The sequence below is a fragment of the Gallus gallus genome, chromosome 9 (assembly GCF_016699485.2).
Source record: "Gallus gallus isolate bGalGal1 chromosome 9, bGalGal1.mat.broiler.GRCg7b, whole genome shotgun sequence".
Lineage (NCBI taxonomy): Eukaryota > Metazoa > Chordata > Aves > Galliformes > Phasianidae > Gallus > Gallus gallus.
Window position 1 is genome coordinate 13,812,841 of NC_052540.1, and position 17,981 is coordinate 13,830,821.

At 48.0% G+C, this 17,981-nt stretch overlaps 1 protein-coding gene across 7 annotated transcripts in view; it reads right to left on the reverse strand.

Moving 5' to 3' along the window:
• TP63 (tumor protein p63) overlaps nucleotides 1-17,981 on the reverse strand; it is a 103,389-nt gene that overhangs the window by 71,684 nt on the left and 13,724 nt on the right. For 4 of the 7 annotated variants that reach the window (XM_046898296.1, NM_001398392.1, NM_001398391.1 and 1 more), the window contains 2 exons: nucleotides 8,227-8,355; nucleotides 7,794-7,926 (listed from right to left, as the gene is read on the reverse strand). In XM_046898296.1, the coding sequence (XP_046754252.1) occupies nucleotides 7,794-7,926; nucleotides 8,227-8,355 (262 nt within the window). Of the gene's footprint in view, nucleotides 1-4,425; nucleotides 4,591-7,793; nucleotides 7,927-8,226; nucleotides 8,356-12,289; nucleotides 12,639-17,981 lie in introns of those variants that run through there. The other 3 variants (NM_001398394.1, NM_001398395.1, XM_046898297.1) reach the window with 2 other exon arrangements.

Here is a 17,981-nt window from a genome sequence, read left to right on the forward strand (position 1 = left end):
CATGCTCCCCATAGGAGTGCATCACCCAATGTTTTGGCCAGCCAGCTCTTAGTTCCTTTTGCAGGACGCCTGAGCACTGCTGCAGCTCTCCCAGCCAGGGAGGCTGCTTGTCCCTTATGCTTCCTATGCAGAAGCACTCAATTTTACAGTCTTAATCTGTGCCCAAGTACTCCCTGCATGCTCTCACATGCCACATCTGCCACTGGTATAGGAACAGTTATAGTGAATGGCCATAGTTATCTGACCAGCGAGGTTTCCCAGAAGGATTATCATTACTCTCATTTCAGACTTGTTTAATCCAGCCTGGAAACCACTGTGAGGTCCGCCTTACCCACCTGTGCCTGCAGAGAGAAAGATTGGTACTTTGGGGTTACCTTTCCCTTCTCTTTAAACAAGCTGGAGACAAATTCATGTTTTAGAGATGACAGTTACATTCATTACCAAAAACTCCTTTGATCTTTCATTAACCTCTGCAAATTCAGATGCTGATTAGCAAAGAGCCCGTTCAGCTGTGAGTGAACTTAACCCAGGCCAAAAGGCACTCCTTAATCTATGCTTCACAGACACTGATTTAATTTTCCGTGACTGCCTGACAATTCACTCATTAATTTAAATGCTATCACATCAGTGACAGTGAAGTGGAAAGCAGGCAGCAGAGGTGCTTGGAGGAAAACATTACCTAGCCCACAAGTCTCATCACAGAGTATTGGAGGAAAAATAAGAGTCGTTAACAGAACTGCAGGAAGAATCTGTAGAACCACAAAGCAATGCACAGCAAAACATTGGATGCACCAGGCTTCCTTCAAAGCGGGAATCCTAATTAATACAAGAGAAGTCTTTAAAACCTGAAGTTACACCCCACAGCAGTCACTGTGGGAAGGGAAGCGATGCTCCAAAGGAGCATCCCATGAACCTCCAGCCCACTCACAGTGCCAAACTGGCATGGGCAGTGCTGCAGTTTTGCAATAGGATTGTAATGTGCTTTCCATCCATCCATCTCACCTCACAAGAAGGGGTTCCCCAAGGCTCTGCAAGGTTTTCATTTGGCTGGAGGTGAACAGCTCAATTCACCACCCTGTTAGATAGAAGTGCCCTATTTTCCTCCTTCCATGCGTTTGACGGAAAAAAACCCAGTCCAGATGAACATGAATTTTGGGGTGAGACCACTCCACCTCTGTTGGTATTCAGCTGCTTTTCATGGATTGATGGAATGCCAGCTGCCCAAGTGATTGGCTGCTTCTGGGCTCTAACCCAATCAGAATACTCACAATACATAAAACTGGAAGTACATTTCTAGTTTAAAAAAAAAAGGGGGGGGGGGGGGAAATCCTATCAACTAGATAGAGTCTTGTACTGTGAAGTTCCCAGCACGATAGCGTAACTTAAGCTTGCTCTGGAGGCAAGAAGCACCTGCGGTCTGTTGTTCTAAGATCAAGATCCTTTTTAATTAAGCATTTCTGCAGAGCTTTTAAAGATGTAAAGTAAGCATTAGCACGTCACTGCTCCATACCTACACAAGGCGCACGTACGGCACCATGGAAACCTTTGGAGGCAGGCCTAGCTGCTCGGGAAAGACATCTTCTGAAGCGACTGCTGCTTTTATTCTGTGGTATTTGCACGTAGACAGATGACAGGATTTGCAGTTGCAACACTCTTCCACCTCAACCTCTTCCTGCAAGGGGAGCTGGGGATCTAAAGCCAGCCCTGCTGAGGAGCCACTGCAGCCCTGACCTCACACTACAGCACGCTGCAGAGCACCCCGCCTCACATGGCTCATTGCCAGCAGAGCAGGCTTGTGCTTTTTAGCTTAAAATGAGTTTATTCCCTCCCAAACTGAATGGGAAGTAAGGTACTAAGAGGGTAGAGATATTTAAAGAAATTGTAAATATGCTTCCAAAATGGTCTATATCAGAACAGGCATCACTCTGCTTGTGTTCTCCAATACCACCAAGAATTGAGCAAAGTGGCATTAAAAAAAAACATGCTTAGTGTCAACATGCCCATTAACTGGTTGCATTCCTACAAAAAGAAATGCAGCCAGAACCAGGGCAAAGCAGTGCAGGTAAGGGAGCCATTAAAAAATTCTTGTAAATAAATGGAAATATTTCAGAGCAGTACAACACAAAGAATGAGAGAAACCATCAGGCCTTGCTTTGCCCAAGCCAAATGCACAGGTGCATTCTCTAGATGCATCCATCATCTGAATGAATTGGTCAGTTCTGGATTTAGATCCGCCACCTTCAATGTGATGATTACATCATCTGGAGGGACCCCACGCTGCACAACATTAAACATTCAGTAGTGTCACAAAACCAAGCTTAAATGGGGAGAGTCTGGGAGTTCACCTGCAAACAAGATGCGCTAGAGGGAAACTTCCAACAGCATAATGCATTTGCTCATTATGGAAATGCCTCTGCATAATCTCAGCTTTCTTTGCACAGCTATGGAACAAATAAATACCCACACAGAAGAGAAACTTGGCAGACCTCGAACTCTCTCAAGCACAAACCAGATTGTAATAAAAGCTTTGATCATGAATCTGTGCAGTACAGAAGTCCTTCCTTCTCTTCCATGGCCAACCTGGGAACACTTAGGTATAGAAACAGACAGCCACACAACACACTTTGCTTCATCTACTTATCAAATCAGCCATATCAACCAGGTGCAAAACCATTTCCCAACAAAATTCAGGGCTGCAGCACCTGTCAGAGCCCTGGGAAGTACACGACATGCTGCCAGCCTCTGCGCAGAGTGCTGCACAGATAAACTCTTCCTGCACCACTCAGATGTACCATGCCTGCTCTCTGCCTGCTGCTGGGACACAGAGACATCCTCCTCATCCCATGGTCTCACCACCCTGTCACCACCTTCCATTTTCTTCTGCAGCACCTTGCAGCAAGCAGAGCTCACTTCTCCTGATCAAGCAAACCACTTTTAAGTAAGCAATTAAACCAACAGAGATCAGAGCCTGTTCTTTAATATTAAAGCACTGCATAGGATGTAACAGACACTATAAATTCTTCTGGACAGAGGGTCAATTTTGCTTGTCTGTCTGTTGCATTCTTGCTCATAAAAACCAGATCCTGACCTATCCTAAAGAGCTGATAGGCTCCTAGGTAGCCAGGAATTTAGTGTCTGGCCACCAAACATAAATTACTGAATTATTTTATACAATGGTAAAAGGTAAGAATATACCAAAGAGAGCCACCAGCTACCCAAGGGCCTCAGCCTCATTGCTCTCCAGCTGCCCTGCACAAGTTGATTAGGGTGGCTCCTCCAAGAGCCTACAGCAAGTTGAAAATACCTAGAAAAAAGTCTTCTGTTCCCCATCAAATACCAACACTGATCTGCAGTGTGACAACTGAGGATGAGAGCACTGACACATCTGCATCCCACACAGGCTGCACCCTGCCTCTTCCACAGCCCGTTTTTTCCTCCATCAAGGCCTGGGGAGCAAGGATACAGAACTAAAGGCGTCACTTAGAAACACATGTTGCACTTCCAAAACTTCTCAAGCCACCAGGCCTGGGACACCCACAGCCTGAGCTGCAGACTCAAACCCAAAATACCTCCCTGACTGAAGCACACACACAAACCAGCCCTGCAGTGGGAGCTCAGCAGTGCCTAACCAAGGCAAAGCAGACACCCATGACAGCAGGTGAGGAAGGACATAAAATAAAAGCAAGGAATTCTCTCCCCCTTTTGCGGGGAGGGACAGATAGATACAGGCTAAGAAAACTCTGACCAAAGCAACTGTCTGCAAAAAAGCATTCCACTGAACTGGTTAGGCAAGGGGCTGAGGAGGACGGCTCGCTCAGGGGCACGAAAGGAAGGTATGTATCTGGGGGAGGGGGCCAGGCTGCTCCATCACTCAGGACAGCACGCCTGCTCCCATCAGTGAGGGCCCTCAGGGTCCCTAGAGCCCTCCACATGCTGCTGAGACGGGGGCAGGACAACAGGAGATCTTCAGGCTCTGCAAGCCCCACAGATAACACTTTTTCAGGAAGCCTCCTGCTGAAGTTGCTAGCCCTGAGTAGCTTTGTTTGGGTCTAAGCAGCATCCCTTAGCACTGCTGATTTAGAAGGACTTCTGAGGGGTGAAGGAAAACTAGAAGGGCTCCAGGGCATTGGAGGGGTTATTGCCCTGCCACATGCTCATTCCTCAAGGAGCCCTCAGACCCCTCCCTCCACAGCTCCAGGGAGCTCCATCAGTCAGAAGTCTATTTTTCACACATCACCTGGCTTCTAGCACCACAGGAGACACCTTGGAGGCACCATCTCTCTGCAACTCTCTCACCAACTCTCTGCTGGCCATCACCCTACCACAGGCCCCACAGTCACCAGCCCCATCCTAGGCCATGAAGGAGGCCAGGAAGCAGCATCTTCTTGCTCCAACAGTGGCCCTTAGGATGCACATACCACTTACCTTTTTGGGTGCCTGCAGCTCCATGCCACGCCAGGGCCATGGCAGATTCTAAATGCTCTCTGTGCCTACAGGGACCACCAGCCCTTCTGCTCTGCTACATGGGAAGGTACATTGCTGCTGGGGCTTCCCAGCCTGCCTGTGGTTAAGGCTATCAGAGAGAAAGAGGCACAGCCAGCAGCCTCACAGACAGGCATCCAGAAACCAGCTGCACAGGACATTGTGAAAGAGCTGGTCACAAGGCATGAGACCAGGGGAAGGCTGCTGACTGTTTAATTTCACACCAGACCCACAAATTCTCTTCCTGTCCCCTCTAGCTCTTTTCACCCCAAGGTAATGCTGATCACCAGTTTCTCCCACTCCTTTCTTCCACAGAACGCAGGAAGAATATTTCTTCCTTAAAAAGAAGAGCATGAGAACTGCAAGGTCACAGTTCAGCAGCAGACAGGGTCATAGCTCAGACATGAGGGGTTCCTTTGTCACCATCTTCTCCTCCAGCTCTCTCCCCAGAGAGAGTTGCTCTTAGAAAGCAATGAATACAACTGGTGGCCATTCAGCAGGGAAGGACCCATGCTCATGTAGCAGCCCACCAGTGGGACAGTTTCTTGGGGCGTTGCTCTGAACACTGATGCCTATTCTCCCCATCCAGCTCTGTTGCTAGCAGGCAGCTGTACCAAAGCCAGAATAAAAATCACAGCTCTTGCCAGCAAAACCCTTAGGATCAAGGATGAACATCTTTCAAGGCTCGAAGTTTCATTCTGCAGCTGTAAGTTGCATGAAAGCACAAAGCTCATTTTAAACCTCAATTGAGATCGCCTTAAAGTCCACAGAAGGACAATTGCTTTGAATAAACCAGTCTCATTCACCACAAACCTATTTAAATCTCACATGGTGGCACATCTCAGAGAAAAGCTGGCCTCGCTCTTTTCCAGAGACAAATCTAATAATGAAAAGCACTCTGCCTTGATCTCGCTGTTAATCTCTCAGGGCCCCTCTGTTTCTGCTGCATTCCTTCATGTTTATCTGCCCTCTTCAACTCTTTGCTGCAATCAGCTGCGTGCGGCACCTCGTGTCTAGGAGTGACATGGCTGAGGTTACAGAGAGACAGGTGCAAGGGGAGCTCTTGCCCCGAAGCTATCCAAAGGAAAAGAGAAGCTGGAGGGGAAGAGGGTTGTAAGGTATTTCAGATTAAAGCCGACAAACAGCAAACACCTCGCCTGAGGCTACACATTCTCTGCCAGTGCAAGCTGCAAGCCCCAGAAACAGCAAAGCAAACACAGACTTCTCTGCAAGGGGGAGTTGTCACCTGTCAGGGATGTTTGCAAATTTATAGGGAGGTGGTGGTGGTGGTAAGGGGAGTAAAAAGAGCTTTCCTCCTTTTAAAAGACAGGCTGTTTGCACAGGTTTGCAATGCATATTTCGCTTTGTGAAGGCTTTTGTGCACCACTCAACTGAGCAAAGGTTCTGTCTTCCAGTGAAGGCAAACTGGAACATTTATTAATGAACATGGGGACACCCAGACTCAAGCAGTGTCTGAATTATTGCCTTACAGTAAAAGCAGGGATGGGATGGAATTTCCCCACTCCCCCTTTGGCTGATCACTGGGGTGAAAAACACTTCAAGATGTCACCATGCATCTTGGCCTCCTCAGAGATGTCACCTGGAAGGCTGGCATCATAAGCAAGAAATAATTTTACAGCTAAAGCTGCGGGCCCTGCACTCCCAGCCCTAGAACTGACTCCAGCAATGGTCAGAGAGGACAAGAAGGGATTTTCCATTGATGTTTCACTGTACCGCAGACAGGAGAGGGAGACTCTGAACAACAGCTCCAAGATAGCCTGGCAGCTGCTGCTGTGCTCTGCTGACAGCTCAGAGGAGCCAGAGATATAAAGGCTTTGCTAGTACTCAACACATCATGTTCAGGTGTAGACATGGAAGGAGCAAAGCTACCAGGGGATTGTTTTACAAGAGGGCATAACTAGTTCAAATAGAGCACCACCAGCCCAATTTGAAAAGCAGATATCCCCTCTTAAATACAGAGAGCCTCTTGGACAAGCTGACAAGATGCCATTTTATTGGAGCTTTGGTAGGGCAACAAGGAAATCTGAGAAGTATCCTATCAGACTCACATTGCAGGCTTGCACACCCAGTGCTGCCCCTCTGAGCCCACCCCAAATCAAGACATAACCAGACAGCAATCAGCCATCTCTCTGTGGAGTGGCTGGAGTAGCTGCTTCACATTAGCTACACAGACACTCAGCCTCAAAGTGGCCTTTTTACCCTTTCCAGTTCTGCAAGAAAAGTGCAACACACTACCCTATCCTATTTCAGCAGGAACATCAGAGAGACAGGAACAGGCCAAACCTCCTGGTACCCAGGAATGACATCAGTGTGACCTGGGAGCTCTTTCCCTGCAGATGCAAACCTCTGGGTTTAGGTCTCACCAACACCAGTGCTGCAAACGTACCATGGCTGAACACAAAAGACATTTGTTGATTAGCTAGGGAATTAAACTGCAGTTTCTCAGGACAAAAGTACAGAGGAACAGGAACATTTAGAAAGCAACTAACGTCAAAGCACACAGGATTTTTACCCTGAAGTATATAAGGCCCAGGAAAGTGTACACAAACAGCTCAAACTCCTGACACACCTCCTGCTCCAGCCTGCAAGCGCAGCACCTGGCTTCTTCACCAGAGCTACTGGTAAGAAGGAACAGGACACTTTGTGCCAAATGCACCCACCAGGGTTTGATATGCATTCCAGTCTCAAAGGATACTGGCAAGACACCCACAGCAAAGACACGTTACAAGCACTAGCTTTGCCCATCTGGAAAAACAGATGGAGAGGTAAAAAACCCAACACGATCTGAATGCAAGTTCCCATTCATATTAGTTAAGAACATTCTCAAGTTATAGTGCTCAGAACTATTTTAACCTTTGGACCACAAAACCAAGCAAGGAGAGAGCAGGGACAGCTATGCATCTGGGCAAGCACAAGAGACTGCTCTTGCACATGCCTACCTGCCTCATCCCTTTGCTGCCCTTGCTTTAGCAGGAGAGGAAGAGCAGGTGAAGAGCCAGCCTGTTCCCTCTTGCAGCCCCAAAGGCAAAAAAAGGACTCTCTCAGCATCTTAGCTAGCCACAAGCACTGGCACCACAGCTTGCCACCATCACATCACCTGGTAGGGCCACACTTCCAAACAGTTTCCATGGGCAGAAGACAACAGAAAGCGAGAACTTCTTCCTCAAACACAGAGGGCAGCCACAGCTCCACCAGGAAGGGGAAAAGAATCTCAGGGCAATGCAGCAGGAATGGCTTCTGCAAAGAATCATCTTCCTCTAGGGGTTAAAGAAATCCTTCTCGCTACTCACCCACATTGGGTCACTCAGCTCCGTATCCTGCAGACGGACACAATCCATGCTGATCTCTATCTTGTTTGTAGGGCCATTTTCAGATGGGTCATCAATAAAGTTCAAATCAATTGGTTGAACAGAGCATATTGGCCTACAAGGAACAAAGCAGCGTAGTTAAAATGGGCCAAATCCCATTTCCCTCAACTCCCTATGTGTCAGGGTGTTCCCCAGGACTTGGGTGTCATCATTAAACCAGCCTCACAATCAATTAAGCAATTCCCAGTGAGTACCCACTTCACTATCCACCATGCTACCAACAGTCCCTGAGCAGAGCTGGGCCTGGAGCTTATAGAAGACTGAAATCCCAACACCAGTCCCCAGACAAGAACACTGCAGGGGTGTCCTGCACCTCAACACCTTCTTCCATAGATCCCACTGAAGGGCTACTTACTGTTCCAGGAAGTCCCAGATATGCTGGATCACCTCTGGGCTGAGGAACTCCCTGGGCTGGGAGCTCTGGGACATGGCTGAGCGGTAGTAACTCTCCTTCCAGGAGAAGTGGCTCGGAGTTTCTACAAACCTTACGAAAGAAAAGCAGAAAAAAAGAAAGAAAGAAAGAAAGAAAAAAAGAAAACACACAAAGATATGTTGAATGAAATAGTCCAGCTTGATGAAACCCCATAAATAGAAGCTATTGTGTGAAAAAGGAGACACACTGAATGCCTGTAACATTCACAGCTGTACAACACACATTCCACACTGCTGCAGATGCTGTATTTAGACAGCAGAGAATTCAACCACTCTTCTCAATAAGTTAAATACATCTCAGTGTCTACTGGGATGATGCATCATAAGGAATCCCAGAGGAAGAAGAAACCTCTCCATTTTGCTCCTGGAACATGAGCTTCTCATACAGAGCAGGGAACGTTGTGCAGCAGGTATGGAGTACCTAAATGGTGCACAACTCCCCTCTCTGCTCTGCACAACCTGGAGGGATTCGGTGACTCTACACCAAAGAATCTACACCTGCAGCTCAAGTCTTGGACTAAAATATATTTTAAAAAATAATAAATATTTTTCCTTTTAATCAAGGGGTTCAATTATATCACATCAGGATATGCCTGCTTCTCAACCACCTCTCACAGCCGCAATAATTTCTGAACCACCCCAGCTGCTCGATGCCGGATCCGCTAATTACCTCAGCCATTTTTATCCCCTTAAGCTCCCGCAAGCCGCACAGAAATAGGTGGGCCCAAGAGGAGTGGTGACGAAGCTGGAGCACTCGCGCCTTCCACAGCTGCACATTCTCATCCCACTGCCCCATTGCTAAATTCAAACGCAGCAGTTCTTACGCCCGGGTCAAAATACTCAACGGCTGCAGGGATGCATGGGGGGGATTTCTCAAGTATATTTGCACTTGAGAAAAAAAAAAAACCTCTCCGTTCGACTCCTAATTCAACCATCCGTCAGGTGCTTTTCCTCCCACGAGGATGAGGGCACCCCACAACATTTTCATAGAAGAGTCATTTGGGCACAGCACAAGGAAACGGCAGCAGCCTCTGCCCGAGCAGCAGCTGTGACAGCAGCCAGGACTATAAATGGATTCCATGGAGCATCGGACTAACATTCGTTTTGGTGCATTTTGGTGCTGTTTAACACAACAGTCAGAACGTGATGGATGGAAAAGTCTGATTTATTAAGCAGCAAAAGTTAATAAAAAGTGTCTGAGAGGGAAGATAGCACTACAGTTGTTCTTTTCCTCTGCTTATTCCTGAAGCATCTTTTATTGACTGCTGCTAGAGGGGGAATCCAGCTCTTTACATTGAATTTGTAAGGCCTCTCATGCTTTCGGAATGACTCGGGGCAGCAAAAAGCAGGGATTTCCTCACTTCTGCTGCTCACAAACTGCAAACTGATCACAAAGGGCAGAGAGCTTTCCCAAGCTAAAGAAATCAAGCGGCTTCAGCCTCCAGAGCCACAGCTAAGCACGTGTCAAAAACATCACAGAATCGTAGGAGTTGGAAGGGCCCCTTAAAGGCCACCAGGTTCAACTCCCTGCACTGAACAGGGACACCTACAGCTCCATCAGGTGCTCAGAGGCCCAGCCTGACCTTGGCTGTCGCCAGGGATGGGGCACCCACCACCTCTCTGGACAACCTGTGCAGTGCCTCACCACCCTCAGTGTAGAAAACTTCAGTATCACTTCAGTTACCCATCCATTTTTTCCTGTGATTAAGATTAAAAAAAACCCTTTAAAACACCCAAGCACTATAGCGAATAGTGCTCTCACCAACAATGACAGCATACCCACACTGAACATAAATAATCACAAGTCCTCTGAGAACAGCAGTTATCCCACAAAGTACAGGAAATTACTCCTTTCAGGCTTTCAGTCTCGTAAGGCGCTTTCAGGAGTGCCATACTGAAACCCAGACCAGCCCCAAGGCTGCTGCATAAGCTAAGCATCACTGACACAACAAGCTTTGGAGCACAACGTCAGTACAGTGAGCCCCTAAGGTGAAGAAGGCTCACAGCTGCTCTGCCACCAATCACAACTGGGCTTAATACTTATTAGGAATCAAGTCCCAAGGTAGCGACAACAGAAAGCTACATCACATCACTGCTACTTCCACAAGAACCAAATTCACCAAAAAGTTGTCATAAAAGAGACTGCCTCTCCTTCAGAAAGCCCCAGAGCAATGATGTTGCTGCATGCCACGATGCTCCTGTCCACAGCTGGGCAGTCCCAGGTCATAAGAGCTACAGCAGATTTTACCTGACAGCCAAAAAGGCACATCTCCCTATACCAAATGAGAAGTTCCCTGGTTAACGCTCTCATGGAAGTAAGAGTTGAGACCCCTTCAACACTCCCCATATGCAAGCCAAGCTGTTTCCTTGCCTATCATCTTGTATTATAATATAAATCTAGTGCCACTTTCCTTAACAAACAGCCTTTAACACAGCAGAGTAGCCTCTGTCTACTAAAGAGCCCACCAAACAAAGCAAATTTGCTCTTCCACTAGAAAATAACTCAAGCCTGAGCAAAATCTATCTGTGCATGAATTTCACTTCTGCAGTTAATTGTCCTCTCCCACATCAGCAAACCCTCCTCTCCAGTAAAATAAGCCCTGAGTGCCTGAAGCTAGTCACAAGAGAGCAGGAGTTTGCATTGTTCAAATTGCTCCTACCAGCTGCCCTTTTATTAAGGGATGCTCAAACAACACCCCTTTCACCCGCAGCCGCTCATCCCAAAGCACATCACAGGAGATAGCACTGCTGATCACAGCATCTTGTGCCAAACCACTGACTAGAATGACACAAAGCACGGTAGTAAGCCCTTTCCAGCCCACCTTCTTTCTGCATTAAGCCTACAAACTAGACTCTTAATTCACTGCGCTAACTGCTGAAGGAGCCTGCAGGCAGCTTGCCACAAGCTGTAAGTGCACCAAGGTAGAACTGCAGAAGGATTTATGGCCCCATCAAGCTGTGAGCTGAATAAGGACATTGCACCCCTGAGTCCCCTCCTTTAAAAGCCATAAAGGGATCTTTAATTAACAGAAATAGTGGTTTAAATCTTCTCCGAGATGCATAATCTTACCCAGAGCACAGGGTTTGCTGGCACTGCTCTTCAACTACTGACTCCCACGATGGGTTTTAGCCAGCAATGCACTCCTACTCCCATCGAGATCTACCCCAGTCCCATTCTGCTTATTTTACAGGAGTAGGTGAAGCCACAAGACATACAACAGGTGAAAACACTTTCCAAGATTACTTTTCAAGAACTTGGAAGCCTCCTGCATCAAAATTGTTTTGCTCTCTGCTGATCATCTTGACTACAGTGCTTTGATAAGGCACCAAAGTGGGGCTGCATTCCAGCTGATGCATTTTACCACCATGCAGATAAGCAAGAGCTCTGCAAACAACTGCCAACGAAAGCAGCAAATTTCAGCTGTGCCCACACAGTGACCAACACCAGAGCCTCCCTAGGAACATTAAGCTTCACAATAAAGAAGTTAATTAAAAAAAACAACAACCCTGTCCACCTCGCCAGAAAAGAAAACCAAAAGAAAACCAGCAAATATAACCAGCTGGCAAAGCATTTGCCTTTCACGTGCTTTAGGCTACCTGCTCTGTGGCCATCCTTCCCTAGAGCTAAGGGCTCCAACCCTGCTGGGGATAGCCCTGATTGCTCAGAGCAACACCTCAAGAACCAGGGGCAAAGTCCAAGGAAAACAAGGCATTTCAGCTCATTCCAGCCACATGCTTTCCAGTCTTCACCATACTTTTCCCCTTCCCACCTTTGTGTGAAAAAGACCAGGAAAAAAAAAAAAAGCAACACCACAAAATGAAACAAAAAAGCTACCTTCCACACCAGAAAGCAGTAACAGAAAACCATTAAACTCCACCACTGCAGCACAGTAACGCTTCCCACCCTAAAAAGCCACCTTCCACCACACGCAGCCTTTCACAGAAAGGAGCTAAACCCAAAACAGCAAAGCTAAAGCTCAACTCACCAGTGGGAAGAGCCAGGAGCTCCTGTACAGAGCAGGACCTGGGTTTTATACAGAGCATGCTCAGACCCTACTCGGTAGCCTTGACCTTAAAGGCAGATGCCTCCCACTTTCACAGGGTGGGTACCTGATGTAGGATACAGCTTGGCCTTACTGTAACATGTGCTCAAGACCTCCTTAGAAAATAAGAATAGTTGCCACAGCCAGGAGATAGTGTGGTTTTCCTTGGTTTCCCTTCCAAAACACACTTGTAGCTTCAACACTCTCAACTGCCCCAAGGTTAGGATGGGGAAATCAGAAATGAATAAAGTATCTTGGTGAAGCTCCTGGGTTGGCTTTCAAGAGATCTGAGCCCCTCCACTTCTCCTTAGCTTCCCTGGAGCTCAGCACCCCTGGCATTGCTTTTATGAGGGTTTTTTTTTCCCCCTTACAGTGTGCGAACTCTCAGAAGCTGTCAGCGTGGTTTATAGGCACGGAGCTTCATGGCTTCACATTGCTTCTACGCATTATAAATCCTCAGTGCAAAACGTGGGAAGAAATCATTCATAGTGTGGATGAGCAGAATGATTTGGGGCTTTTTTCTGTTTGCTGCCCAAGTTAAAGAATGCCACTTTCTGCTTCTTCCCTCCAAACTGCTCTCATTGGTTTTCCGTCACTGTAGTCAGTCTGTGGATGTGCAGATGGGGCCAGAGAGGTTCCTCCATGTAAGGTACTGTGTATTTTCACAGTATATATTCTTCTAAAGGAGCCGGTGGCAGACAATTTAGGAAACCCTGATGCAAAGAGAACATCTGCTTGTATGAAGAAAGCAATTCCACATCACACAAATGAACCGAATGTATAATTAATAATATCTAAATAATGTTATCTACTATGTCTCATTTCATTCATATCTCTCAAAGTGCTCTACAAAGGAAGACAGAGTCATTATTCCCATTTTACCTGTGGGAAAACTAAGTCACCAGGAGGTCACAGGATTACTCACGGTTACTCAGCAAGCCAGAAATACTGCCTTGGTCACCTAACTCCAGGGCTGGTGCTGCACAGAAGGGAACTGGTGGTTTTGGGAGGCTGACCTTTCATGAGGGTAGGTAGTGAGGGGTACAACGGGGAATGGTTTTATACACAAAGAGGGGAAATTCGATTTAGAGATCAGGAGGAAGTCTTTCACTTAGAGGATGGTGAGGCTCAGGCACAGCTGCCTAGAGAACTGTGGGTACCCCATCCCTGGAAGGCTTCAAGGCCAGATTATCCTGGGCAGCCTGAGCTGGTGGGGGACAGCCAGCCCATGGCAGGGTGCTGGGACAGGGTGGGACTTAAGGTCTCTTCCAACCCAAGCCATGATACAATTCAGTGATTCTGGGCCCTTGGCACAGACATTCAAAAAAGCCCTTGAATTCTTTGGGTAGAGCAGGCACAGCACTTCCTAGAGTAACAAACCCCCAGCTCACTTACCTTAAGGCACCAAAAAGTTGATGCTCAGGAATGAAAATCACAGCTGCCAAAATGCTGTGACTTGCTGTGAGCCACACTTAGAACTCAGGGTGGAAGCAGGACTTGAACTCAGATGTCTAGGCTAACACCTAACCTTTCTCCCTGGGTGCTTTCAGCAGTTAACTGCACAACAGCCCCTTGTTCATGCATGCCTCCATGTATCAGCCCTCTGTTGTCACAGTATGCAGGCTTGGTAGGGAAGCGAGCCACAGAGCAGAGAAGTCAGCAGCCTCCAATGTGGCTCTAGCAATCTCAATCCATGTGCTGGGTGCTGCCTTCTCCGGTTACACACTGAAGGGCATCAAAAGAAACAGCAAGCAAATGGCTTTAAGTCAATGAGCACTCCATTTAGTTGCCCAAATCTTGCCATTAGTTGCATTTCGGTCCTAGAGTGGGGAGGGGGCTCCTCCTCTGACCCCATCGTTGACACTCGAGGAACTTGGCAGCGCTTGTCCTGCTGGAATTCCCCCCGCTCTGCATTCTGACGCTACCATGATTTGCAGACCTCGCTACCTAATGAAGCGCACAGCTGTGCAAGGGGAGAAGGAAGCGGGCTCTGGCAGCACGGGACAGGCGTGTGCCTGGCAGACGGCATCAGCCGGAATTCCCCGCAGTGGGCCCACACTCACCCCGACCTGTGTGACCAAGTGCACCCTGGAAGAGCCCAGCAGAGACACTGCCCCAAATGCACGCCCATGTGTAGACTGCAGCAGAAGCAGCATAAAATCATCATAGGACCATAGAGTTGGAAGGGACATCTAAAGCCATATAGTTCATCTCCCTGCAATGAATGGGGATGCTGGCAGCTTGATCGGGTGCTCAGAGCCCCATCCAGCCTGACCCTGTGTGTCTCCAGGGTCAAGGCATCCACCACCACCCTCGGCAACTTGTTCCATGATTGTGGGAAGGGTAGCCGGGAGAAAAGAGAATGACAGAGATGTGCAGTAGAAATCTGAGGAGGCTGACTGCCCAAAGGGTGAGCCCGAGCCTCAGAAGCCAGCAGCCAAGGGTATGTGGGAGGCACGAGTGGGGAGCTGGGAGTGACAGACAGCAAAAGGAGCCTGTGACACTGCTGAGGCCCTACAGCATCCATCAAGGACCGAAGCTTCTTCCTGCTCCATAAGCAAATGACGTCTGTATTGTATTTGCCCTGCTTCGGCTGTAGGATGTATGATGTTTTTCATACAGTTCTGTCTCAGAGGAATGCTGACTGCATTGCCCTAAAAATCTCAGTGTTCTGATCGTCTGCTGTACATGCATTCTGGTCTCCCTGAGACTTAAATCTCTCTTTTGGGTACATTTGTGTGTGTGAGTGGAGGGGAAAGGTGGAGGAAGGATGGCTCAGCTTTCCGACTGCTCTTTGTTCAAGCCTTCAGGACAAAACTGGCCCATAGCAAAGAAAGTGAAACTGCCTGCACAGAACGGTCCTCCTCATTCACCACGCTGAAAAACACATGGGGGATTTTCTCCCATTCATCATCTTCTTTCAGTTAGAGTCAGCTTGCATTTGATGATGCCTGCAGTGAATGCAGCATTTTCAGCCCCGCAGCATACCCTCAGAGCACATTACATCACCGCGGCCCCACACCAGTACCCTGCTCTGATGTAGGCAGCCGAGCTCCATAGGGAGAAAAGCCATGCCTTTGCACTGCCCTGCCGAGGATCTCCTGGCCTGGGCACTGCACAGCACACTGCAAACCACTGCTGGAAGCTGGACATGTTCAGAATGTCAGCAGCTCAGGAACTGCATCTCATCATTCTCAGCCTGACAATAGGGGCCACTTCTACGTGTCAGAGGCACTTCTTTGTCCTCAGGGCTTCAGGAAGTAAACACTCGCCCAGGACTAGAGATATCATTATCATCCCCTAATTGCTGGAGGAAAGACACCCCTGATTTTTTTCCTTCCATCCGTTAGCATTCTATGAACTTTCCCAGACCTCCCTCATCGCCCACTGAGCTCTGGACACCCCCTTCTCCGCCCTCAGCTTCTCACCCATCCTTGGAAACCACCTTCTCACCCAGGCACAGACATCCCCTGCCCTCCTGCACGTCTCAAACACCCACTCCCTTTCTCAGCAAAGGCAGAGAAGGACAGAGCTCTGACCAAGGTGTCAGCCCTGCCACAGCACGTCCCGCACCCCGCAAGATGTTTTTCTGCCTGCTGTCTGCTTCTATAGACTGCAGAACCCTTGCAGCCTCCAGAAAACCACTCAGGAGCCTGAGCAACCCCCTTTGGGAAGCCTGGGGCTGGAGCACAAGGCTGGGGTTCAGCACACCCAGCCATCTCTAGCTCAGCTGCTGACTGACCTGGCCATCTTTGTCCTTCCATTCCTCAGCTACAGCAATGCCATCAGCTCTGTAAAGCACACAGGGACCTGCTGGCAACCAGTACGTTTCCAGGGTGACACTGTCTCAAGACTTTCCAAATTTAAATGTCAAAAGAAAACTTAAATATTCATCCTTTTTCTTTTTTTTGAAAAGCACTAAAAAAAACCCCAAACAATCAGGAAGCTGTTGTAACTGTATTTTTTACTCACTCATCTTTCCAGCCAACCCCTGCCCAAGCTTATTTGGGGTGCCCACAGAGAGGGGGTGGTGGGAGCTGTCAGGCAGAGGGCAGAGCCTTGCTGCTGCAAGGGAGGCTTCTTGCAAGCAGCAGGAATGCAAAATCCAGGTATTACTAAGGCAAACTTGAAAATGAGAATTGCAAGGTAGACTTGACAGGCAAAGTGTTCAGAAGCCATAAAACATATTCAAGTCCATTACAAAAAAAAAAGAAAAAAAAGAAAAAAAAAAAGAAAAAAATCCCTTTGGTCTAAACAAAAAAGGACTTATCTTGTTCAGTTTTAGATAATGCTGCACAGTAAAAAAGGAAACCCTGGTTTCATCAGGCAGCTCTGTTCCAGAAGGGCAAGAGGACAAAGGCAGGTGTTAAACGCCCAAAGCAGCTCACTGTGTCCCTTCCAGTTATCCAACACCCTGCAGCACCACAAAATAGCAACAGAAAGTAAAGCAAAACAACCTCAGAAGAATGTTCATTTTTAAGTGACTATAAAGCACAGCTATGACAGGCCTTCATCGCTGCACTGGAGCCATTTGGGGTACATATAAAGGCAAATCAAGCTGGAAACCTGACCTTCCTAAGGCTTTCTGAATTAAACCTCCCCTTTTCAGCCTTACAAGTGTCTTTCCACAAGCTCAACATTTACCCATAACAACTTCAGCAGTTCACTGTTGTCTGTTGTTAACGAGGAGCTCATTCTCAGTATTTCCCACAGGAAACACGGAGGCTTGGGTTTTCCCTCTTCTAACTATTGTATGCTGAAACGTTGCAGTGCTGAGCACAGCCAGTACCTCTCAGGTTTCACTAGCCTACCTCCACCATGGCAGCACAGAGACCGCAACACAGAATGAGAAATTGCTGTATTTATTACAGGTGGTAAAATAACTCAGCCGAGCACATCAGAGCTTCAAGAAGGCAGCAGGGTTTCATGCATGGGCTCTCATGAGATGCTGCGTGGCTCTGGGAGGAGCCAGAACTAGGAAAGCACTGGGCAACACGGCACACTGGGCAGCCAGTGCCAAGGTCATAGAATCCTTACAGTTAGAAATGAGCTGTAAAATAATCTAATCCAACCATCAACCCATCACACCATGCCCACTGACCACGTCCCTCACTGCCACATCCGCACAGTTCTTGAACACCTCCAGAGACGGTGACTCCACCATTCCCCTGGGCAGCTGTGCCACTGCACCACCACTCGTTCTGGAATGAAACTTTTCCTAATATCCAACCTGAATCTGCCCTGGCACAACTTGAGGCCATTCCCCCTGGTCCTAGCACTGTTACCTGGGAGCAGAGTCCAACTCCCACCTCACCACAATCTCCTTTCAGGTTGTAGAGCAATACGGTCTCCCCTGAGCCTCCTCTTGTCCAGACTGAACAATCTTTGTACTCTCAGCCTCTCCTCACTGTGCTCCAGACCCCTCACAGCTCCACTGCCCCTCTCTGAACACGTTCAAGGGCCTCAATGTCTTTCTTGTAGTGAGGGGTCCAAAACTGAACACAGTACTCAAGGTGCAGCCTCACACTAAATGCAGTCAGCATTACACAACTAGATGCTATTGCCCCCAGGCACACAGGACAGACAGGCAGCTGGTGAGGGGACATCCCAGCAATGGGACACCTCAGGTGGGTCT